At 36.7% G+C, this 26869-nt stretch overlaps 1 protein-coding gene across 1 annotated transcript in view; it reads right to left on the minus strand.

The window, feature by feature from the left end:
• Positions 1-26869, minus strand: part of COL5A2 (collagen type V alpha 2 chain) — a 181816-nt gene that overhangs the window by 26306 nt on the left and 128641 nt on the right. The window contains 20 exon segments of the mRNA XM_037850470.1: positions 998-1051; positions 1772-1825; positions 2795-2848; positions 2996-3049; positions 3159-3257; positions 3990-4043; positions 4886-4984; positions 5660-5713; positions 6690-6797; positions 7027-7080; positions 8297-8395; positions 8507-8551; positions 8893-8991; positions 11904-11957; positions 15722-15766; positions 20744-20797; positions 21261-21305; positions 22184-22237; positions 23215-23268; positions 26170-26223. Coding sequence (XP_037706398.1) covers positions 998-1051; positions 1772-1825; positions 2795-2848; positions 2996-3049; positions 3159-3257; positions 3990-4043; positions 4886-4984; positions 5660-5713; positions 6690-6797; positions 7027-7080; positions 8297-8395; positions 8507-8551; positions 8893-8991; positions 11904-11957; positions 15722-15766; positions 20744-20797; positions 21261-21305; positions 22184-22237; positions 23215-23268; positions 26170-26223 — 1287 coding nt within the window.

Raw genomic sequence — 26869 nt, forward strand, 5'->3', positions numbered from 1 at the left:
AACTTTAGACCTTAAATTTATTCCCCTCACTGTGGTGAATCTTCCAAAAACCATATTCTGATCATACTGCTCCCTACTTAAAAGCCTTTCATGAACCTCCCATTACTCTAATGATAAAGAATAAATTATTTAGAGACAAATTAAGACCCTCCATCATCTCGCTCCTGATACACCCCTCCAGATCTTATCTCCACCTCCTCCACTGTACTTATACTCCTGACATCCCTAATTTCTTTCAGTGTCTTAAACCGATCAGCAAGCCTTTGCACCTGCTGTTCCCATTTCCTGCAGCACTTTTCTGCCTGCCCTCCCCTATCGTCACTACCATTTATCCTCCAGATCTCATAATAGATACTACTCTGAGACACCTTTCCTAAATCTCCAAGTCTGAATTAGGTGCTTCTTCTATGTTTCCGTACACATAGTGCCCCCCTTACCATAGCTTTTAGAACATGCTATTTTTATCACTGTCATATTACACTCTCTATCTCCTATCATACTCTAATATATAAAAGCAAGGACCATTATCTATTTTGTTCATCTGGGTAAGACCAGTGCCTCACAGAGCTAAGCACATGGAGTGCTTGGCAAATATTTGTTAAATGCTTTAATGAATAAATGATTCACTCAAAGACAAATAAATTAAACAAACCTATGTGCCAGTAAAATGATAGCAATAAAATGGCTAGGGTCTGTTCATAACTGTTTATAAAGTCTTCAGTAAAATGCTATAGTTATGGTAATATATAGTTAGTGATTAACAGCACAGTCTTGGGTAGCAGACTTGGGTTCAGATTGTATCATCTGTGTGACTTTGGGAAAGTTACCTAACACCCTCATCTGGAGAACAGATATAATAACAGTACCTAGTACATAGGGTTGTTTTAAGGATTAGAAAAGATGATAAATCTAAAGCAAATGAGAACAGAGCCTCACACATAAGTGTTATGATTTTCAGTGTTTTCAATATTACTATTATTTTTATTTAAAAACTTACCTGATCACCTGGCTTTCCACCTTCTCCAGGAGGCCCTGGAGGACCAGGAAGTCCCTAAAACAAAAGTAAGGAAATAAAACTTTGAATCTGTGAAACTTTAATAGACAACAAGTGTTAACAGCTCAACTTTTACAATTCATGGGGCCTCCATGATTATGTTTTCAAGTCAAAGATATTGCTCGGGGACAGGTTCAAACAAAACAGAATGAGAAAACTACATCTCCTAATACAATACAGAAGCTGGTCAATTTATATGGTTAGATTTTCATTTGCACACCACTTAGTAAAAGGAGATAAGAACATAACAGAAGGTTCTTCCTATTTGCAGAGTCCTTATGGGCCTGAGAACAATGTTTTAGGTTGCTAGAATATTATTTAAAGCCAGTGCTGAAAGTTTTCTTCCAAATTACAACTACTCATGCCAATAGACACTCTACCATACCAACATATTTATATAAGCCATGAAAATTTGTTCAATAAAAAGTGTTAGACACTGTGCCAATAAAACTAGATAAGCCTTTAAAATAGTTGTATAAAGCTTGTTGAGATATTAAAAACATTTTGTTATTTTTAATTTGTTAATAGTTTAGGGTTTTGGTCAGTATTTTAGGGGAAATCTGTTCCTTCTCTTTGAACAAAAATGTCAGATTTTATCCAAATATCTATTTCCAAAAAAAAAAAAAAACTTTTTTGAAAATCCTACCATATATTTTTATACTTTTACAATGCATTTTAGCTTTGGAAGAATTAATAGAAAACTAAATTGGTGCTTACCTGAAAGCCAGTGGGGCCTGGAGGTCCTTGTTCTCCTCTTTCCCCAGCTAGACCCTAAGTTATGAACAAAAGAAAATCGTGAATACAACAAGATCTTTATGCCTGCTTCCTACTTATATGAACCACTGGAAGTATTATACTTCTTTATATTTCTTCCAATCACGTGTTTTTCAGTTTAGCTAGATAATAAACTAGGATTAAAAGTCATCTTATGGTGAGGCTGAAGTCCCTGCTGGTGAGAAACTCTCTTCCAAATTCAGTGAAGGGACTAATGACGTGTATTTATTTTTCGCTCCAAACATGAAGTATCTGGAGCCAATAATAAAAGTATGGGGAAATTTGATGAACTGGATATGGAAAAATGTATTATTTTCCCATTTCAAAGCTAAAAGGGCAATACTTCCATTGTAGTTTATAGCTAAGTGTCATAAGAATTATTAAGACTTCAAAACTGGAATAAGTAAAGAAAGCAAACATTTTAGAAAGATATTTAAATTGATCACATCAAAACAAATACATATGCTAAAATATTTCTTATAAACATCTAATTTTAAAATCCTAATTTTAAAATGAAAACATACCTCAAAGAATAAATATTATTCACCTTTATGCACACCCCCCCCCAAAAAAAAGGTTGAATAAATTTCTATAAGATACATTATTGGAAAAAGAGGGTAAGTATATTTAAATATTTTAATATTTGAAGTAAAATACATTATAAAATTTTTATTTGCTAAAACCTATTTTCCTCATTTTATATATTCTTCAATTATGTGACACATCAAAGACAACATAGCCTTGGCCATCAGACTTTTAAGGAAGTTTAAAATGAAAAGACAAATAATTATATTTAAAAAGGCAAAAGACACCATCACAGAAATCCAAATTATACTTGATAGTCAATCAAGTATTTTCTTAATTATTCACTTCCTCTGAGACATATGACTTATTCATAATGAAAATCTTGGCCAAACATCCTTGAAAAATACAATGTGAATATATTCTCACTAAAATATCACCTACCGGGGGGCCCACAGGTCCAGCAGGGCCAACCTCGCCATCTTTTCCAGGAGCTCCCTAGAATCAATCAGATAATTTGTGAGGTAAGGCCAGGTGAATTTGGACAGTTTTGTTCATATTTATATATAAATATACATATATATGGATTATATATATATATATGAATTATATACATTTTTTCTTTAGCAGAAAATGGGTACTTACCCTCTGCCCAGGAACACCAGCATTTCCTGCTTCTCCAGGTTTTCCAGGGTCACCCTAAATAAGAAGTAGAAGTTATTTAAAAATGGAATCAATTTGCCAACAACATGCCTGCTCCAAATAAGGGCTGTGATGAGACGGCAAACACAGTATACACTGTACTCACATTGCTCCCTTTGGGGCCCGGGAGACCCATACTCCCAGGCTGCCCTCGGATCCCTATTGAGCCCGGAGGACCTGGGCGGCCATCTTCCCCTGGAGCACCCTACAAAATTTACAAGAACAATTTAAGTTTCACGTAAATTCTCTCTAAATATTACATTACCCAAACTGTCACTTGGCTTTGTTTACTATAAAAGCTATAAAAACTTTCAAATACCCTATGTTTTCATCTTAATGAATCAGAACAGTTGAATGTTTTTTTAAAATTGCTAAAGTATTATAAGTATTCAGAACCGGGATTTTATTCTTAACCTATACACAAGCCCCATTTCCACTTCTCCTTTCACTCTCGTACAAATAGGGAAACATCATTCTCTCTTCTTTCACTCACTCTGGTTTGCGGTAATGAAAATTCAGGACTTTAATTTCAGATTTTCAGTATAAGGGAAGGGCCTAGAATATTTAGGCTGTTGAAGTTCATATCTATTTAACTCTTGAACATAGAAAATTGGAAGGATATCAAGAAATGAAAATGTTGCTAATACACTATTTTCATCAATACTATTGAAAGAATACATGATTTTAACTTTTCACTGATATTGGGGAGGCAATCTCAATCTCAAACATTGATCTCCATGAAAGCTGATCAACTTTTTGGTCAATTTGAAAACACACCAATCCTAAGATTTTGCTTCAGGGAGTCATTTTAAGATGAAAACATGATCAGTAACCACAGTCTCAAAAACATTGACTTAAAAAATAAATATCTTATCATTTAAGTTGCATGTCTATTGAGAAATTTTAATGATTATGGATTTCTGCTTAAATGACTTACCAAAGGTCCAAGTTTTCCTTCAGGGCCTTGAACACCGGGATTTCCTGTCAGACCCTGAAAGTGTAAAGCAATTGTCAGAATGTTGCTGATCTGCAATTTCAAGTAAAACTTCTAAAGAGTCAAAATCACGTAGTAAAAGGATCCAGCCTGCCCTGATTAAGATGTTGGAGTGGGAATCTTCAGAGCTCCGTCCCCTCATAGAAGCTTTGAATAATGAGCAAGAGCTGGCAGAAACCACTTTCCCAAAGATTCAAAAAACAATTAAAAGACTGCAGTAACAGGTTGAGTGCTGAATCATGAAAAAGGCCACTTAAAAGTGGTAGAATCTCACAGTACCCTGGCTGGTCCTTCACGTACCCCTCCTGGGTGCAGGTCCCTGGCCCTGGTTCCAGAGGATGTAGAGTAACCCTTATACACACTTATGTTGAGCTAAATGTTTCTTTCCATTCAACAACTTTTTGTATAAGTCCTTTATATTTAAGGGAAATGCTGGAAATTGCCTCTATCCATAGTTCAAACAAATTTTCAAGTGGCAACTTGTTAAAATTAAATTCCTAACAGCATCAGGAATTCTCTCTGCCAAAAGTTAAAGAAGTTGCTAACTAGTAAAGAAAAATTATAAAAATTGACAAATAGATTTTTTTCACATCAGGTGGTAAAGCTATTAATACATACGTATTTGATAAAGGGTAACTAGAAGTCACTGATTAATACTCTGTTTTCATTACATGACAAAAATAACAAACAGTATTTAAAAAATAATGAATTGAGGTCAAAATCATAAAAACAAATAAATGATCCAAGTTGTGAAAGAGATCTAATTAAAAAATCCCTCCGAAGATTGTTCGGGAGCATTTCTTCTGGGTTGATGTAGCAAATGACTGCTGTGATCTTACCCGAGCACCGGGCAGCCCAGGTTCACCTGGACGTCCTGGATCGCCCTGGCCTCCTTTGGGTCCTGAAGAACCTACAGGACCCCTCTCTCCTTGAGCCCCCTGGTACAAAGCAAAGCAGAATTTGTCAGAAAAAAAAAAGGGGTGCAGGGAAACAAATGTAATCATATCATTATATATACATACATATATATATATATATATATATATATAAACATACTTAATCATAGCATATAGATATATATAATTCTTATTGACAAATCAAGGCACTAATAGTTAAATAGTTAAAAGTGGTTTGCCAGAGTAGTTAATGAAAGACTTCTTGGTAAACAATGTCACTTCATACTTAGTTCTAATTTGGATTCCTTGTGGAATAATATTTTTTCATCACCAACTCATGAAAGATGTCCTTAGCGCTTCACTCCAACAATTAAGATTAAAAAACAAAACAGAATTATTAAGTCTAAATTTCCAGCTAATATAAAATACCTATAAATTAAAGGAAGCATCTATTACCTTTACTTCTCCAGCAATGTCCCTGACAAATCTAAAACAAGCTTCCATATTCCTTCAACTGTTATCTGTCCCCAATCACCGCCCCCAGACCTCTAAAATTCAGTAATTATGCAAGAGGGGTTTGGAGTTAGACATTTCTGTCCATCTCTTTTCTGGATATGGACTCGCGTGGGCTGGGGATAGATCACCACACAGGAAAACGAGCTCTTTTATTACCCAGAACCACCCACTTGAGTGTCAGCACTGATGTGGAAACCTCACCTTTGGCCCAGGTAAACCATCAGAGCCTGGAAAACCACGATTGCCAGGAGCACCCTACGAATGATCAAAATGCCATCTAAATTGTTGTTGACATTTAGCAATATATATTGAGTGTCATTTTTAATTTCAGAACTATAAAGTTTAAGGAGCTGTGATCAAAGCAACCTGCCAATAGATGTGTAAAAGAAAAAAAAAAAGTCTGAGTATACAGAGTAAGTTTTCATTGTTGATGAAAATATAAGTACTGATCCAATTATTCCCACAAATCAAGAAATATTCTAACAGTTCAATGTAAAATTAGATAAAAAGAAACACTGACATCTCAATAAGGGAGGCTGGGTGGCACCTTCTACAGCGATCAAAATGTCAATGATAACACGCATTTGTATTTGTTCCGTAAGTGAAGTCTGTTGCATTTTCTTAATCTCTATACAAATGTAAAGTGCTATGTATTATTGCTCATTTTAGAACTGGTTCATTATACTTTAGTTACAGTAACCTCTTCTGTCCTTTAAAATTACCAAGACCTTTCTGATTTGGGGCTTTGCATTTGCTGTTTGCTCTGCCAAGGCTGCTCTTTATACCAGGTTCTCTTGCTGGCTCAATTAAAACACCATCTCCTTGGAGAAACCTATTTCCTACCCACCTAATCTAACATTGCATCAATTTCATACACCTGAAGTTACTCTCCATCATATCATCTTGTTTTTTCATGTGTTTATGGCATTATTAAAATTTGCAACTTTATTTTTATTTATTTACCTTCCAACTAGAAAGTAAGCACCACGGACTTCTTGTTCACTCATGTATTGCTAGTACTAATACATCAAATTGGCATGGAGCAGTTGTTCAATCAATATAAGTTGAATGAATGAAAAACAAACAGTTGGCTTCCTTTATTCACAGATAACCTTACTGCACTGTGCAGTTTACCTGAAAGCATTTCTTTTAACTGCTCATTTTCCTTACCACCCCAAAACTGACTCATGTAATTCCCCACAGCTTTAAGAATTTATTATTCAAATCATACCCTTTCTCCCACTGGACCTGGAGGGCCAACTGTTCCTGGATCCCCTCGGGGACCTCTTTTGCCTTCCTCACCAGGCGGGCCTATTGGACCCTGAATGCCATGTGGACCCTGTTGAAAAAAGAACAGTCACTAAAGAGAGCCACAGGGGCAGTGAGTTATAGTTGGGAGAGCTCATTTAATAAAGAGGATCATAAATTTTAAACTATATTAAACAATTTCTGTCCCAATGAGTTATAATTCTCATTGTTGTTATTTTAAACACTTGAGCATTTTGAGCTGCACACTTCTAAACAATATTTATGCTCTTCTTATTGCTTAAAATATTTTGAAACTTTACCGGTTCCCCTTTGGGGCCAGCTTCTCCTTTGAAACCTGGAACTCCTGGATCACCCTAAAATAAAAATATTAATATTGTAAGAACCAGAATATTAGGCAGTTAAACCTGTTCTAATTAATTACAGAGATTAGGCATTAAAATGCTCTGTAGCTTAGTCTGTACTGAATTCATAGGATAATAACATTCCTTAAATTTTGCAAATCTTGTAGAATGTATGTGAATTTTTGCAAACTTCAGTATAACTTGTCAGCAGTTCATTTATTTTACAGTGGTCCTCAAGAGATTTATTTTTAAAATCTTAGAATTTTCATCATTCATATTAGAATAATTAGGATGATTTGAATTTGATATTTAAAATTAGATCTAACTATAACAGATAAATCTCCTCAGGGTTTATTTTAGAAAGTAGATGTGTTCACCCAGAATCAAAATAATAATATATTTATGTTCCATTTATTGAGAGTTTTGCAACTTGAAATAGGGTGTTTCAACTTTGGAGTGTTCTGGAGTTTTGTGTATGGGTATCTTTAAATAAAAATTGTAGATTATGCTCTAGGAACCAGATCAATAAATTCAGAACATGGTAAAATCAAATGCCACATACCAGTAACAACAATGTTTTAGTAAATTTGCCAAATGGAAAAGGATTTATCAGTATGACCAAATTAATTGGAAAAGAATCCAAAATATTTACTTAAAGTAGTCCTAGTAAAGAATGTTTTCATGTTTATTTATCAAGAAAAAGATATATGATCACAACTTCTTAAAGAGTTTGTTTCTTATGGGCTTACCACATTATTTTTCTAATAAATAATTTCTACAAAGTACGGAAACTCATTCAATATGAACACAATATGTTGGAACCACTCTTCAAGATGAACCCATAATAAGTAGCTGTTGAACCCACTTAGCCGTATCAATTCCCATTAGATATCTACATTTCCTCACACTGGCTTGCAAAATATTTCCGTAACTGCTTATCATTAACTGCTCATAACATTCTTCAAGGGAGATCTTGAAGTGATGAGCTTATTGTTTTAAAGAAAAGAATATTAAAAGTTAACATAATGCAATAATGTTCCACTTAGGATTTTAGACATCTAAACTGTACATCAATGTTTAATTTTCAGTTGACAGAGATTCCAATCTTCATTTCACTCATTCAGACGTCACGTTCTCTATGTCTCATTGCATCATATTACATGTTATTTTTCCTGGTGATCTTAGTTGGATTATACCAAAAGATGATTCTTGTTTAAAAGGTCATTACCGGTTGGCCTCGAATTCCGGGAGGTCCTGTGCTGCCCTGAGGTCCCGGTGATCCAGGGGGCCCTGTCGAGCCAGGAGGACCAGAAGTACCCAGAGAGCCCTAACAGAGAGCAAGTCACTCAATGAGCAGAAATCTAGGTAGAAGTCTAGAGGCAATGTCCAAATAATTATGTCCATTTTAATGTCATATGGCATAAAGGCAGCTACTCACCGTTGGGCCTTTGGCACCAGGTGTACCATCTGTTCCCACTGCACCCTAAAGAGATACATGAAAAGTTTATGAAATAATAAGCCATATATAGGAACATATGGGGTGGTACTCAGAAGTCCATTAATCTTCCAAGAGAAGACAGCAACATTTCAAAAAAAGAATCAACCACTACTATATACTATATCATAAAAATCACTGTTTGTGACTAACTCCCTCTTTCCCTACAATAGGCAAAACTTTCAGAAGTGACAAAGGAACTTTTTTTTCAAGAGTTCTAAACACTCATACAGATTCAAAGAGAATAAATTAAAACGGGTTGCATTTTTTCTGATGTGGCAAAAGTGTTCTACTTTCTGGGTTTATTCTTTAATGTGCTATGAACTTACAGGAAGACCTTGAGCACCAACTGGACCTGGAGGCCCAGTTTCACCTCTCTGTCCCTGGGGACCTTCAGGGCCTCTTGCCCCAGTGGGACCTGCTTCACCCTAAAGGGCGCAAACAGAAATGTTAATGGAAGAAAAAATATAAATGTTGTATGGTACAAACTTGTTTCCTTATTTGGAGTTTTATAATTTAAACCCAAACATTGAAAGGGGTCAAGAGTACAAAAAGGTTTATTTCAGGGGTGTGTGCTTAGCTTAATCTATGGAGTGGCCCTCATACCTCCCACCCCTCTGTGCGAGACGATGCCCCCAGCCGCTTCACTAGGAAGGTTCTCCACACCTCAGTCTCCAGTTATAGATGTGCCAAGCATCCTTCGGGGTCATCTTAAATTCTCCTCCTCTGAACATCCACACAACCTGGAATTTCTTTTACCACACTTACAGATTTTTTCATTACTACATATTTAAAACCTAACATAATCTAGATTAATAATGAAAAACTGAGAACAGGTACCCAAAAAGACATTATTAAGGTAAGGGCAGAGCAAATTGGTCCAGGTTATCTTTACCCCATTTCTTCTTTCAGGCTGAGACAGGGGTCCAGTTTTAGCAAATAAAAATGCAGGATGCCTAAATTCTATTATTATTATTGTTATTATTAGAGAAGTTGTGTGTCTACAGAACAGTAATACACAAATACAGGATTCCCATATATCACCCCACCACCAATATCCTGTATTTGGTGTGTAACATCCATCACAATTGACAATAGCACACCTTTACAATTGTACTATTATTTAAAGTCCGTGGTTCAACTTAGGGGTTTGCTGTTTGTGCAGTGTAGTTCCATGGATCTTTTTATAAAATTTTCATTCTGTTACTATATATAACTCTAACATTTCACTCCCAATTATATTCAGATATATATTTCAGTGCTGTCAACCGCACCCATAATGTTGTGCCACTATCACCACCATGCACTAACAAAACATCTCCATCTTTCCAAATAGTAAACCTGTACATTTTAAGCCCCTAGTTATTTAATTCAGATAAAAAACAAACAAAAAAAAACAAAAAAACAAATATAATGTTAAGTTTGTCTCAAGCACTATTTGAAACATGTAATAAAAAATTATTCTTTGTTTATCTGAAATTCAGACTTAACTGGTTGTCTGTATTCTATCTGGCATATTATGTACCTATGTGGATCTAATCCTAGAAGGACCAGGAAAACTAAAATCTAAGCTTTAGGAGGCTCACTGGTATCAACAAAACATATAAACTCCCTATCATCCTTCACCACTGGAAAGCAACGAGCTGGATGTGGAAGTTTATTCTTCATCCAGAGTCAAGAGGCAGAATCCTGGCCAAAAAGAGAGCCCTGGGAATATTATGCTAGAGATGGTAGGCCAGGGAAACCATTTCTGAGAGCAGTCCAAGTTTGAGCTTTATTATACAGTTTTCAGTAGCCAACAGCCAGTACTACCAAAACCTGCTGGAGATAATTATTCAGAGTGAACTGTTTTATAAACTGTGATTGTTAGGAAAGTCTTAACTACATGTCCCAATAGGAGCATAAATCTTGTTTCTGCTAAGTCATACAGTCCTGAGTTTCGTGAGTACTATTTTCTTATTTCTCAACTTGGCGGGGGTGGGATCGGTTCTCAAATGAATGGGGAAGGAGTTTCCTGTGTTTTGACGAGGATAGGTAGAGAGATTTCAGCCCCCCCAATAGTCACTGGCAATGGCAGCAAGATTAGGACTTCAGTTCCAAAGCCCAGAGGGGCTGGAGGACAGCATCAGATACAGAGGAGAACGAGTAGAGGCCCACCCACCGAGTTCACAGGGAAAGAAGGGGCTGGCAGGAAAAGTACCTTAGGGCATCATCTTAAAGCAGCCTCATCCCTGAGGCACAGCATTTAAAAAAAAAAAAAAAACCCATTAGAAGGAGCCTGCAGAATAATTTAACTTGATGACTCACATTTCAAAGTCTGCTACAGACTGTGTGTGTGTGTGTGTGTGTGTGTGTGTGTGTGTGTGTGTGTGTGTGTGTTTAATGTGGGTTATTTCCAAGTTTGAATCCAATTTGAATTGCACTTCTAAAATGAAACACGAATCTATATTCAGGGCTTCCTTTGCATTAGGCACTATGCTAAGGTTTTACATGGATTATCTCAATCCCCAACACAATTCCATGAGAAAACAAGATCTAGAGAGCAAGGTTTAAAGATGAGGTGGATGCCCATGGTCAGTCATCTTTGTATAGCAATACCTTGTGAGTAAATCCCTTCTTCAGAATGAAGAAAATTATTGCTGAAAGGAAACTTGGTGTGAGGGGCAATCCAATGTACTGTGTTGCTTAAAATGTGAGAGCAGCATTCTGAATTTATTTACTGATTTTGGTAATATACTCTTAATATCCTTCTATGTAATCCTTGAATTTATCATCAGAAGTATTGAGAAAAAGAACAAATTGTGACTCTACAAATGCAAGTCATCCCAGTAGAATACTTTAATTCATTCCCACAAGGAGAGCCAAATATATCCTGCCTTCCCAGTACTTTATTTTCTGTGTAAGGTGGGGGGAAGGGAGGCCCGAAGGCCAGCACAATGTGAGAGAAGAGCCTTTTGACAACCCATGATTTATTTTAACCTCCTATTGTTTAGAACATTTTGCTGTTTATTATCCCAGGCCTTCTAGCCAAGAACAGGGTTCCAATTCAGATTAAAGTTCTTATTCCGCGGAGCTGTTTCATTGTTGGCTGGTGTCCAAACATAACAGATTCTTTGCTATTACAGTTGTATGATTATAAGTAATTCTCCCTTAATCACATATTATATAGTTAATTTAACTTTTTTCATTTTCTTTATTTTTTTTCCTACCATAATGGACAATGAGGATACTTTAGGGCCCTTCCTTAGTTAGGAGCAACTTCTATACTGTTCAATTAATGTTCAAAATGATATTTTGGGATTCAGGTATTCAAATAAAGTTAAATATGTTAACATTTTACCTTCATTCCAGGATTTCCGGGAAAACCAGGAGAGCCAGGTATCCCAAGAGGACCCTATTAAAAGAAAATAGACAAATGATTATACATGTATTTAATCAGTATCTAATTAGGTCATATTTTATTCTTTAGCAATACTCCATATTTTGACACATAAGAATAATCCACTTTTTTACTTTAAAATCATAAAGATATTAATGTAATTGTATTACAAGTCTCTTCCAACATTTATATAAAATAGTACCAAAAGACATGTCCAATAGTATTAAGCACAACAATAGGATTATCCAGGTGTAGCCTGCAAGATTAAGTGAATTACAAACATAAATTGAAACAGTTGTTTCTCAAGATCTGTATTTTCTTCGTGTTAACCTACTAATAAAGACAATTTTTAGAAAGTTAGGTTTTGCACCAAAATCTAGTATTGCATTCTATTAAAATGATGCTTAAGAATCATCTGGATATTTTAGACTGATTTTTTCATGGTGGATATTTATAACGATCCTACATTTGGAATGACACACATATAGTTTAAACCACTGGTTTAACGTCTACATTTAAAGGAAATGGGGTTAAGAGAATTCTAAGTTTTCCTGGTTCTTATTTGAGGATTGTATTTTAATTCCATCAGTTTTGAATGGAATAGTGGCCTCTCAAACTATACTTAGTTTTTCATCCTATATTTTGTTTCCTTATTATGAGTAGCAAGGGTGGAAAGATCCTTGTGGCAAACAATCTCAATTATTATAATTTTATACTGCTTTTGGCACATGGGAAAAACTGAAAGATTTAAACTTTTTTTTTTACAGTCTTTCAATTTTGACCCATGTTGATCACGAATATTCCCTACAACCGTCCTTCTCATAAAATGTTCTTTCCTTAGTGTTTTATTACCATGATATCCCTGTTGACCCTGACCCAACTTTTGCTGTTTCAACAAGAAAAACATTGTTCCATGGACTATTAGGCACATTTCCACTACCAACTTTTTGTTCAATTACTGCAGCATTCTTATGAAAAATCATGGCTATGGAATACATTTCATAAATATATTTCTGTATTTGTGAAATTCTACATTTTGTATAGTGCAATAGTTATCAACCTTGACAGACCCATGAAATCACCTGTGGAGCTTTAAAAAATTCTGATTCCTGGGTCCCACCACCAGAAATTATATTTTAACTGGTCTGGGCATAAGTATTTTTAAAAGCTCCCCAGGGGAAGGTGCGGATGTGTTGGACATCCTCACCTGGACTGGTGTTGATGTTGTCACAAACATTGGGACTGGCGGTTTGATGTGCTGAGCCCTCGAGCATGGGACTTGCCCTTATGAAGCTCATTACCACAAAGGAGAGTCTAAACTTGTATGTAATGGTGCCTAAGAGTCTCCCCCTGAGTACCTCTTTGTTGCTCAGATGTGGCCCTCTCTCTCTCTAACTGAGCCATCTCGACAGGTGAACTCGCTGCCCTCCCCGCTACATGGGACCCGACTCCCAGGGGTGTAAATCTCCCTGGCAATGCAGAGTATGACTCCCGGGGATGAATGTGGACCCGGCATCGTGGGACTGAGAGTATCTTCTTGACCAAAAGGGGGATGCAAAATGAGACAAAATAGTTTTAGTGGCTGAGAGATTCCAAATGGAGTCGAGAGGTCACTCTGGTGGACATTCTTATGCACTATATAGATAACACCTCTTAGGCTTTAATGTATTGGAGTAGCTAGAAGTAAATACCTGAAACTACCAAACTCCAACCCAGCAGTCTGGAATCCTGAAGACAATTATATAACAATGTAGATTACAAGGGGTGACAGTGTGATTGTGAAGACCTTGTGGATCACACCCCCTTTATCTAGTGCATGGATGAGTGGAGGAATGGGGATAAAAACTAAAGGACAAATGGGGTGGGATGGGGGGATGATTTGGGTGTTCTTTTTTCACTTTTATTTTTTATTCTTGTTCTGGTTCTTTCTGATGCAAGGAAAATGTTCAGAGATAGATTGTGGTGATGAACGCATAACTATGTTATCATACTGTGGACAGTGGATTGTATATCATGGATGATTGTATGGTGTGTGAATGTATTTCAATAAAACTGAATTTAATAAAAAAAAAAAAAAAAAAAAAAAAAAGCTCCCCAGGTAATTCTAATGTGCAGCCAAGATTGGGAAACACTGTTTTGATAAGTAGCAAATGAAGTGTACTACCTGATGCCTCCAATATCAGTATGTGTATTTTACTAGTAACCAGCCTGAATCACATATGGAATAATTTCTCCTAGATGTTATTATACCCCTTTTTGAAAATCAAAAGTACCCCTGTTAAAGTCATATAATTTAATGGGGAAAACACATGTATGATTTAATTGCTCTGTAGTTCAGAAAATAACTTTATCAACTTAGGCTATTTTAAAAAACTTAATTAACCTACAGTTTCATTTTGCTTGTAGAAATGTAATTTCAGTGCACCTGACATATAAAATAAAAGTAGACCTTTTGATCCCTCAATGGTTACAACGACTCTCTACTTCATCTTCACAGATCTCTTAGGATCCTTTATACCTCTGAGTACCTAAGCACTTGATGAGCAGCAATTGAAGTCATCCACATAATCGAACTATTCCAAGTTAATGGAGAGAGAAAGAAGGTGAGTGATATTTCAGGAATTTGTGAAATTAGAAAATTCTGCTCTTGTTTGTAATGTACCGTAGCTAAATGAATGTTCAGATTTTCATCTTCAAACGTGAGCTAAAGGTTCATAATTACAGAAGATAACCTATGGGATAGTGCAATACATTCTGGAGGAACATATAATAACATCACCAACAGCAAACATAAGCACAGCATGAGAAATATTGTCACATTCTGATACTTCATTGTTTCTTATCCCATGTTACACTTTTACTGCTATGGCTTTATTTATTGCCTACATGTTAAAAATCCTCAACTCTGTATTTCTAATTCAAATCTCCATCCTCAGTTCCACTCTTGCATTCCAATCACAAAATTGAATTCATTTCGTCCTATCCTAAACCCAAACCCATAAATAATAGCCTCTTCCTCTTCCTGTATGAATTTCCAATCTCAGATAACGATATTACCACCCACTAAATTCCTTATACTTGCAAGTTAATGGACCATGTACAGTGGAGTTTCTTAGCTTCTTGATATTTAGTCTTCTCCCATTACCACCGTAATAATTTTAGTTCACATTTTATAATTTCTCTCTGGGATTATTCCAATGGTATTCAAATTCATCCCCCAGCCTTTACTCCTAGTCATCTTCATTTCATCTTCCACATTACCTGCAAATGATCATGACACTCCTATGCTCATAATCCCTTCATGGTTTCACTTTAACTACTATAGGAAAGAATTCAAAAACCCTTTACCTTAGTACACATACCCCTTCATGACCTAGCTCCTGCCTCCCTAATCCAATTTATTATTTCCCTGAGATCCTCATCATTATTCACATATCCATGTTATGAACCATGTCATCCTCTTGTACATTATTCTACTCATCTTTCAAGACATAGCTTGAAAGCTGCTCCCCTTTAAGTCTTCTTTAGCATCTTCTCCCACTGCACGTTTCAGTACTTTCTCTTCTATGATCCCATGGCTCGAGTTACAGTCCTATGTTAATGACAGCATTATGCTACAATTATCAATTGATACATCTCTCTTCCTTGATACAGCAGCTTTCAAGGACAAATACCATGTGTTTGCCACCTTTGTATTCTAAGGGTCTCGAATATAGTAGATATGAATGTACAAATAGAAGAATGAATGAATGGATGAATGTGAAAGTAATAAAACTCACCATTGGCCCAGGTTTTCCAGGCATTCCATGTGCACCTCGCTGTCCCTAATTAGGAGAAAATGAGACAAGCTAAGATAAAGTTGCATTTTGTACAAGGTTTACTCATAATCACATGCTTTTAAAAAATTCCATGTAAAATTTCAAGAATAAATACTAAGGTTTACTGACAACATGCTTAACTGGGTTAATAGCAACTTAAAAACTATACATTTACAAAACACTGGTAAGGTAGTAAAAAACATATCTATCCTTACAGCAATATGAAAGAAAAATCAAGATGGAGAAAATGGAACTGAGCAAAGCAATTATTTTTACTTTAATGTATTACATACTGTTACGTGACCTCAAATACAATGAAGATTTGAACACCTCAGTCTTCTTAACAGATTAATGGTGAGAATGAATGTCCTCACTGGGAAAACACATATACATACACACAAACACCCACACTCACACACAGAAACTTAAGTTGTAGTAAATGCTGTGAGCATCACCCAGATCCACCTTCAGGACTGAAGTACTCATTATACCAGCTGCCAGAGGTGCAACCAGCTGCCAGAGGTGCGACCTGCTGATGGCTGCCAGCTGAGACCCTCCCCAAGATTTGCCCTCGGCTAAAAGGAGTTTGCTGTCCCAGGATTATGCTCCTCCCTTTGCCAGTGCAGGCGTACAAAGGATTGACCCCCTTGCCTCAATTCAAGACAAGTCTAAAGAGGCATCCCAGCTCCATAATTCCCAGGGAATTGACTGAGGTCTCTGTTGCAACTATAAACCAGTTCAATTTCTCTCCCTGGCAATGACTACTTCTTTCATTCATTCCCTCAAAAGTGCAGTTTCTGAGAACACTCCCCAATAAGTTTTTGACACACAAATCTCTGCTTTGAGGCTGTCTCCTGGGGAAAGTGACCTAAGACCATTGGTACGGTTCCTAAGGTGGAATTTTGAAGCTGGATTCCCCACTGGCCCGCTGGTGACAGTGTTTGGATCACCCTCAGCATGCTGCGGTAGTGCAGTTGTTAATACTGTCTCCAAATGTGAAGTAGGATGGGACACAAGTGGAAGAGAATGGACTAGGAATGTACTATCATAGGCATTTGAGAATGTTTAGGGTAAAGAACAACTATAAAGTTGTTAGAATTGCATTGGTCTTCTTGACTGCATCCATTGGAGAAAGACAGTGAATGGCTGATGGTGATAACCAACAATTTAAGGCAAAGGGCCTCCTTGGCAACATTTAAAATGATTCCCATCTCCTGTAGCTGGAGGCAAGAAAAACATGAAGATCTAGAACATGACTTAATGAGAAAGGTTGAAAAGCCCTAGAGAAGTTTGAATTCTCAGACCTGGAAAATTTGTTATGTCAAGATCAAGGTCCTGGGTTGGAAGGGGTGGGACCATGAGATTTGGCATTGGAATATCTGGGTTGACACACTTAAGAACTTTGAAATCTCAGCTCCCCTGAAACCTTTGGGCCTGTAGAAGTGGCCCATTTCCCCATTAACAGCTTTTGCTTCCCCCTTGCTTGAAGATGATACAAAAGCTTCTACCTTTCAAAAACGTAGAACATATGCGCCCCGCCAGGTCACCAGACCAGTAACTAGCATCAAGTCATACAAATAGCCAGGCTGAGAAAACTGCTGTTCCTGATAAGGGCGGAAAGGGACTATACACAAAAAGCACTGCAGTACTACATTATGTAGAGGCAAGAGTCAGGAGAGAATGTATGGGACTAGGTCCTGAGAGTGCTGGACAAAGTAGGACCAGATACATAGGTGAAGAGAGGATATGTAATGACATGAAAGTACTCTCCCACAATACGCAATTTAACAGTCTGGTAAGGATCCTGGTAGACAGTGCTAACAAAGGAAATGATTCTTGGAAACTTAGAAAGAACAACGGCCCACCCTAAATGAAGTAGAAATACAAGAACTGCCTTGGCAGATGGTAGCAGAATGCACAAAGTGAGCAAACTAGATTGGATATGTTAAGTTAGGCTGGTTAAGCCAACAGCTCACTGTTCGGCAAGAGAGTCCAGAAACACTCTGTTTAACAAAAAGTGACAAGGAAAGCCTTGGTCAGAATTTCTCAGCAGGGCCTTGACTTACTACTGGAAAGTTGGGTGGTGATTGTCTCTGTGCCGGTTTGAATGTATTGTTTCCCCCAAATGCCATTGTCTTTGTAGTCTTGTGGGGCAGACGTTTTTGGTACTGGTTGGATTTGCTTGGAATGTGCCCCACCCAGCTGTGGGAGATGATTCTGATGAGATGTTCCCATGGAGGTGTGGCCCCGCCCATTCGGGGTGGGCCTTGATCAGTGGAGCCATATAAATGAGCTGACTCAGAGAGAGGGAACTCAGTGAGTGCAGCTGTGAGTGATGTTTTGAAGAGGAGCAAGCTTCCTAGAGAGGAGCGTCCTGGGAGAAAGCCATTTTGAGGCCAGAGCTTTGGAGCAGACGCCAGCTGCCTTCCTAGCTAGCAGAGGTTTTCCAGATGCCATTGGCCATCCTCCAGTGAAGGTGCCTGATTGCTGAGGTGTTACCTTGGATGCTTTGTGGCCTTAAGACTGTAACTGTGTAGCGAAATAAACCCCCATTTTATAAAAGCCTATCCATCTCTGGTGTTTTGCATTCTGCAGCATTAGCAAACTAAGACAGTCTCTGAAGGCCAGAGGATGGCAGAGAATGCTGTAAATCTGTGCTCCCTGATAGTAATGGGGACGACAGGATCTCAAAATAATAGAGGCTGGGTGGTAGTCCTGAATTGTCAAAAGCAAAGTGGGGCAATATAATTAACTGCAGGGTTGAAATATCAGCCAATATAGCCTGACCTTCAGAGAGCTGTGAAGAGAGTTAATAGAACACATTCTCCTATCCAGGGTCAAGATACTTGGGAAGACAGCAAAGGTATGCCTCAATCCATACAATTAAACTAAATCAGAAGGCTCAAATTGGCTGTCACGATAACAAGTCACAATCCCTTGCCCAGTTTCCACATCCTGACCTTGTCTCAGATTTAGAACCCACTGAGAGACAGAGAGAGAGCATATCCCACATGAGGGAATACGGCACCAGCCCATATATCAAGTGACACAAAAATGCAGTCAGCGTTCGCTGGGCAGAGCGGGAAAGGGCTCTGCAGCTGGTCCAGGGCGTTAGGTAAGCAGCCCTGCTGCTGGGGTCACAGAGTCTTTGGTGTTAGAGTGATATAAAAATGTGCTGTTTGGAGCTTGTGGCAAGTCCAAGTGGGAGAATCACAACACAGGCCTTTACGTTCTGGAATAACGACATGCCATCCAAGGTAGAGATTTATATGCCTTTTGAAAAATAACTCCAGGCATGTTACTGGGTGCTGGTAGAGAAGGAACTTCTATCCATAGGATACTAAATGAACAAGGTTCCGAGACCAGAAGAATCTAAAATAGGTGAGGGGAATCTAAAATAGACAGTAGGGATGGGAAATGATAAGTATTAGACGTAACCCCAAGATCAGCTTCAGCAGTGGGGGATTTAGTTTGCCCCAACTCCCTTTCTGTAATTTTCCTCAGGAAAGAGATCAACCAGAATCCTGGAGGAGCTGTTTTCAGATGGGGTGAATGTATATAAAAGCAAGTAGATCCAAGCAGCATGAGAAGAAGGCTAGTGGATGCTGTTGTGAGCCACCCAGAGCCCCTTCAGGACTGAGGCACTCATTTCGTAAACTACTGGAATATGGTCTGATGATGGCTTATAATTTAGTTCCTGCCCAGGAATTGCCCTCAGCTAAAGACATTGCCTCTCCCAAGGTTACAACTCTTCCCTTAAGGGAGCCCACGTCTAATGACTGGTCAATGTCAGGATACAAAGGTACTGCCTCTTAACCCTTAAACTGGGACATTGAAAGGTCATCCCAGATCCAGAGCTCCCCACAGAATCAGCCATGGCTTCATGACCTCACAGGTGTTATTGCCAAGAGCACTGCCCCAAAGTTTCCTACATACAAATCTCAGAGTCTGTTTCCCAGAGAATCTAATCTAAGACCTAAGTGAACTTGCTAAGATCATTTTTCAAAAATAATGCTGAATAGGAAAACCACTATTTCAGCCACTATCTGAAAGTTATTAATTCAGATAACTAAATCTTGCCTAACATGTAGAGTATGAGTGCTGCCAAATTCATTATAGATAGAGTTAAGTTTCTGTTTCTTTAACATCACATGTGGAAAAGATCCTTTGTGAAGTCAGTATTTTGTTGATATATAGTATACAATGTAATGAAACGGTTTCACAAATGTGCATGGAATTTTTCCGTCTTTTTCAACTGGTGTATAAGGTAGACACAGTGGTTTCAACAGATGCTGGTTTCAAATCTACTTTCCTTCCACACACATATTCTAGAATCAAATATCCTTTTTATATATTGTCAGGCACTTTATTAGACTTTTTATATATGTTCATTAATTCTCATAAGACCCCACTAGTATTTGTTAGTTCCATTTACAGAGAAAAAATGAATGTCAGGTAAGTGATTGCCCAGTATCACCCAGTCATAAAATTGCACAGGTTGACCAAGGACAATTATTTAACTTCTACAGTCCTTTCATCTTTAAAAAGGGTACACTAATGGTATCTACCTTTTAGGGTTGTGATGAACATGAAATAAAAATGCTTTGAAGAAAGCTTGGCATATAATAAATTCTTGATAAGTGTTACTCATTATTATTATTTCATTACTATTCTAAGCCCATATTTTTCTACAAATCCATTCTGTCATATATTTTATTAAGTTCTTATTTTTTGTATTAAAAATAAGTAGGCAACAAATATACCATGGTTGGGTAGAATGTTAACATTAAGAGAAGCTACATGAAGAGCATATGCTTACTATCTTTGCAAATTTTTAAAGCTAAATTTATTCCAAAATGAAAAGCCAAAAGAACAGGAAACTACTACTGTTAATCTCATTTAAAAGGCATATTCAGTAAAGCAAACTTGAAAAAGATTTGAAACACATGTCTCAACAATAGAAATCAAAGAGTCCATACTTACTGGGGCACCCTGTGGCCCAAGTCTCCCCCTCTCTCCTGGCATTCCTCTGGGACCCTGTACATAAGAGAGGAAAAACATCCTTTGAAGTATCTAATTTGCACTCTAGAGTAGTTTGACTACTGCTCAATCCATTGAGACTCAATATAATTGACTATCAAGCAGCAGTTTTCTAGGGGTAAGTTTGGGTACGAAAAATCTAAACCTGTGGCGATACCTACTCTACCACCTCTTACCTAAATAGATTTCACTTAATCTAGCTTTAATGGACTGAATTTACAGTAATCCTGACTTGATCACTGAGAACAGATCACTGAGAATAAGGACATTAGACAATTAAGAAAACAATGAAATGCAGGATGACTTTTCCGTTCCAAGAGCCAAATTCTCTTGATATGCTGTGTCTGTCCCAGGTAGTCAAGATTATTTCCTAACATATGTTTCTCCAAAGTTCTTCATTTAAGTACTCTTTTAATTTAATCTAAAAAGCAAAGAACTACAGAATTGAAGTGATACTTACCAAAGGGCCCATGGCACCCAATTGACCAGTAGGGCCAGCTTCACCCTGAAGAGAAAATGAGATCACATTACATTATGAGAAACCTAAAGCCTATACTTAAGTCACTTTTCCCATGTTTCTATAATTTTAAAGGCATATTTTTAAATGGGCATTTGAAAGGCATGGTTTCAATAACAGACCTCAAAACTCTATTCTATTTCCTTTTCTCAAAATACAATGGAAAATTAGTTTCTGTGAAAAAAAAACGTTGGGGATTTAAACAAGACTGATGGAACTATCTCACACGTCACACTAATCAGTATCAAAAAAGTAGTTGTATGTATCTCTTAATTTTTAGCTCAAATAAAGCTTTGCAAAACTAAAATGAACCGCAATATTACTTTAGTATCTATTATACAGGTTTCAGAAATAAAATTTTTTAAACCAATGCTTTTCCACATATGTATCTCATGATGCTTCTCACTTAAAAATATATCACACTTCTTTCATATTCTGTCTCCCTCTAGAAACTTAAATTTGGGGAAGAAACGAGGGCCAGAAGGTCCTGGGATTAAAAGGGAACTGAACAATGGAGTTATTAAACCATCTATACCTCTAAGATATATTTAAAGAAATAAAAGAATTAGTGTCTTCAAAAGAGTGGATCATAGTGCCATCTTCACATAAAGACAGTAGCCATCCTACATTGGCAGAAAACAAGTGCCTTGGTGGCAGTTCTTGGTGGAGAATTATGTCATGTCACCTATCCTGATAAAGCTATTGCAGACTCATCTATGAAAAATTATGTTTATCTACTTAACCTGTAGATTTATTTATACCCATTTTTCCTCCAGAATTATTTAAGGTGGTTGTGAAGATTTTGTAGGCACTTGAAACTGACTGAAATGCTATCTTGTGGCTATATTGAGGTATTATACAATTACCTTGGAACCAGGTGCTCCAAATTCACCTTTTGGACCTTCAAGACCCTTGTGCCCCTGAGAAGAAAAATATGTTTGTATTTGTATAATCCTTGTTAATTTTCAGAAGCATAAAAGAAGAATCGAAATCAAGCTCACAGAAAAAAAAAAGCTTTATGAAAAAGAACCTCAAATTTAAAGTTGTTGCTCAAAATGTTTCCAAATTCTCAACCTTTTCTGAAAGTCTATTCAAAAAAAGTAAAGTATGGTTTCCCATTTAATATCATTTTCATCTTTTAACATTTTCATCTTTTTGGTGACTTCATAGAAATTTAATCTATAGCCACAAATGAGAAAAAATGGTAGTGTTTTTAGGAGAAACAAATGGTTGGCTAGTTTATTTAGTTATAAGATATGAGTTATATCCAGGGGTGAAGTTCAAAACATTTAATAACTAGATTAGCAGTCAGCATTTTAGTGAGAAGCTCAACTACTCAGAACAGAGGACAGCCAGTGATATATACTGACTGAATATAAGCCATGTTTTCTCATATATAAATATATTTATAGATAGATATAGATACTGATACAAGTATGGTTTACATGAAACTATATTATAAATTATCTAGTTATAGAAGGAGAAGCTTTCTAGCGCCTTCCAAGTCTGGGTGGAAGGCCCTCTTGTGATCCAGTGCACTCTCTACTTTTACCATGTCCCTTTTCCACTGCGTAGTAATTGCATATTTTCTTAACTGTATCTCTTTTTAGGCTGAAGCTGCAGGTCCTGAACTGTTTTTTGTTCATCAGAGCATCCTCTTCCTTAACACAGCATTCGATACATAGTAGGAACTCAAAATATATTTATTTATCAAATCAAATGAAATTCAAAGGAAATGAGAAAAAGCATTGTGATTTCAGTAACCACAGATGAATACTGTAACCACAGCCAGTTAAGAAGCATTGACAACTAGAATACTAAAGATTCTGAAGGTAGTGCACCCCAGACCCTACTTGATAAACCAGCATCTGGGAGGATTACAATGGATTGAACTTACTCGATGACCCTTCAGGCCTGGAAGTCCAGGAGCCCCAGGAAAGCCTCGAGCTCCCTGGAAAACAAATAAACAAAGTGTTTCAGAGTCATGAATAAGAATAGGAAGTTGCTTAATATACTTTCATTTAAAAAAAATATCTAGTAGTTTTTCACTGACATACTAAAGAAGAGAAAGGTACAGTAAAGTATACTTTTCATCTATCAAAATATATCTAGGTAATCAAAATTTAGCAAAGCATACACTATTAGAAATGGAAAATTAACTTACACAGAGACATGGACTAATGCCAGGTATTGATTTGATGACTTAACTTTTCAAATGATATCAATGTGTTATAATTAGTAGGAAAAAAAACACAAGAAAACAAGCATGTATCAACATATTCAATGTCTTAATAACTAGGTCAAGGAATAGAAAAACAAATCAGGATAGGAACTTAAGGAAAACAAACATGTTTTCTCTCCTTTTTACTGTTGCTTTATATTTGGTAGAAGAATAAACACACTTGTGGTAAATCAGTTTTTTTTCCTTCTTTTCTCAGAACTTAGAAATTTTGGCAACAAAATATGAATGGAAGAATAGTATGAACATGTGATCTGGAAAACTTTTTTTAAAAATAAGATGTTCAGGAGAAGCTTTGTGGATTTACAAATTTAAAAAATCTAAACCAAGAAATGAAATATCCAACAGAAAAGGAAGGTAAAAAAAAATATGGAGAAAATGACTTCATTTCTTGGCTTGATAATTTCTTAATTTCTCTTAATTTTATGCATCCTCCACCAGAGCAAATCTTTAAAAAAAAGGCAATACAACACAGAATCAAAGAATCAAATCCAAATGGAACTACTATTTTGCAATGATGCTTGGAACTTCTTCCTCATATTCTGTTAGAAAAGATATGGACCTATGGACTTAATTATTTGCTTATTCTCCTGGCTCACATTAATTTGGTTTTGAATTGAATTCCCATTACTATTGCCACCAGTAGACTGTTAATTCCTTGATAGCATAGAGTCATGTATTATAAATCTGCATATCTCTGGCAATTAACCTTATGCCTGACATTTAGTGGATATTCAATGAATGATCATTGAACAAACAATGGAATGAATATCTCTTTGAACTCTCTAAACCTTTCTCAAGAAACTTCTCTGTGCCACACATCAGCCACAGTCCTATACAGATGGCAAAATCCTTTTGTTATGCACTTCATAGGTTTCATTCTCTGTTCACTAAATGAATGAATAAGCAACTCAACAAATGAATTTCATCTGATGAAAGCAAAGCAATAGTTCCTCTGTGATCTCTCGAGGAGAAAAGACTTCTTTGGTGTTTCAGGGGTTTTCACAGTAAGGATATATCAAACCATGCTCTCCAAACAAATAAAGTTCCACTGATTCTTCTGTTTACACAGCCCCGCTTAGAAATTATTTCACTTCAAGGACTCTCTTTAAATTTTTCCACTGGAATGTTCCCCTTTACTGAGGTTTGTCTTCCCTCCTGAGCAGAAAATACAGCACACTCCCATCTAAGTCTATAGGGGAATTGCTGAGCTATGTTATTTCAAATAATTAGTTCACTTCTCAGTTTTTATGGTCTGCAAGAGAAATTCTCCTATGATTGCATTTCTTAACATAACAAGAAAACGAGCCAGATGTACTACTAGTACACATAAAAAATTCTCATTTTGCTGACCCAAGACTGTCATCACACCCCAATCACGTGTTGCTGCACTACACTTGCAAAATACATCTGTGATGTGCTGGCAGGGCACATTTCCTCCCCACAGAGGCCCGCACTGTGGGTATGTGCAAGAGTGCAGTAGAATGGGGCTTCAGAGCTGGACTGGTGGAAATGGACATCTGTGGTAATGACTAATCCTCACCTCATGCTTTTGCATTTACTTCCCAAGCAGATGGGGAGGAAAGAAGAGCAAGGGAGCAGGGAGCTGGGGAATAGTTTTATATCTGTAACTAAATTATCCTTAGGACCCTACAAATTTCCTCAAAATATCAGCATTCGTTTTTTAGAAAATCCTAGTGTTAAACCTCACCAATTTTCAGGAAGTAAACAGAGATTAATGCAGTACTGCTGGTTGCACTGAGGGGTATAAACATTAGGAAATTACGGGAAATCTGATAAGTAGGAGGCTGAGTCAGTATAAGGAGCTGTTGGACAAGGAGAAGTCTTAAGAGAAGGAACATTAGAAGAGGCTTTTTGACTGCTTCTCATTCTTTAATATTCCCCATGGTCTGTGCAACACATCCTAGAAGAGGGCCTATCAATGCAACGTGAGTGAAGACAGAGAGGGAGCCAAGTGGTCTGTATGCTGAATTCTGGTTAAGTGGGTTGCCAGGGACCTGTCCTTGTAGTGAGCAAAGGTGGAAGAAAACAGCTAGGTTTGGAGGGCTGGAGATCAGCATATCTTGTCTTAAATAAGATTTTAGGGCCCGGTACATCAATTGGAAAGTTCAGTCAACACATAGGTTGGGAAGCAGCCAGAGAAGCATCCTGTCCACAATTTATTGTCTTTAGCTAATAAAAAAATGAGACAATGGACTCTCTTTTGAGCTATTATTTTCAACATATATAACATTATAAACCACAAATATTTAAAAAAAAAAAAAAACAGAATTGAGATGTTGTGAAGCATTAGTAGGTCAGCTTATCTGAAAATTTGAAACCCAATTTGGAGAGTATCTATGTTAGGTTACCAATATAATTTCTCTGACTCTAAGAGGGTTATTCATGTCATACTGATACAAAGCAGTGAATTGGAATCAGCTATTACACTGTCAAACTATCTTGCTTCAAAATGACAGAAGGAAATATTTCCTGGTTGTAGTGTCTAATTCATGTGATTCATGTGCATACACTGAATTACAATTTAATTTTAATGTTCTTTTTTTTTTTTGAAAAGACTTTATGTTGTTATACTGACAAGTATAAACTTACCGGAGATCCTGCAAATCCCACTTCACCAGTATTCCCATTTCTACCAGGTTCACCCTTCAAGGAAAAAACCAAAAAACCAAAAACAAGGGGTTAGGGTATGAAAAGATATTAAAATGTTCTTCTTGGAGACTAAGTGACAAATAACTTGCAAATAAAAAGTCTTTTTTAGAAAGTTAATCTCCAATGCTCTAAACAATCTAAAAAACTGAGTTCTATTCCAGATAGTAAAACATTCTAGCAAATAAGCTTGTGTAAATTTCATTAATTTATCTAAAGGAAAAGATGGATATAAATTACAGTAGTCTGACCTAGCTCGGTATTTTATTAATATCAAAATTTATACACATACAAACATAATCATATATAACTATAAAATTCTACATAAACATGTGATACTGAATTGAATCTTTGTTTCTTGTGAAAAAAAGAACTACAGTAGATATTTTCTCTCTGGCCAAATTAATACACTATGATTAAATAAATCTCATAGCTCATAAAGAGAAAACACTTATTTGGTTTTAGTATTACAGAGAAATTAATGGCCTATACATAATTTTATCTTCATTTTTGGTACAACCAAGAAAAGAACCCAGAAAAACAAATTTGTTGTTCTTCCTTGTTCTCTGATCACATGTCCTTGATGTTAAAATCTGGAGTTGCACTGTAACTTTAACTAAAACTTTAATTGAAGAAATAACTT

Source organism: Choloepus didactylus, chromosome 9 (genome assembly GCF_015220235.1).
Source record: "Choloepus didactylus isolate mChoDid1 chromosome 9, mChoDid1.pri, whole genome shotgun sequence".
NCBI lineage: Eukaryota > Metazoa > Chordata > Mammalia > Pilosa > Megalonychidae > Choloepus > Choloepus didactylus.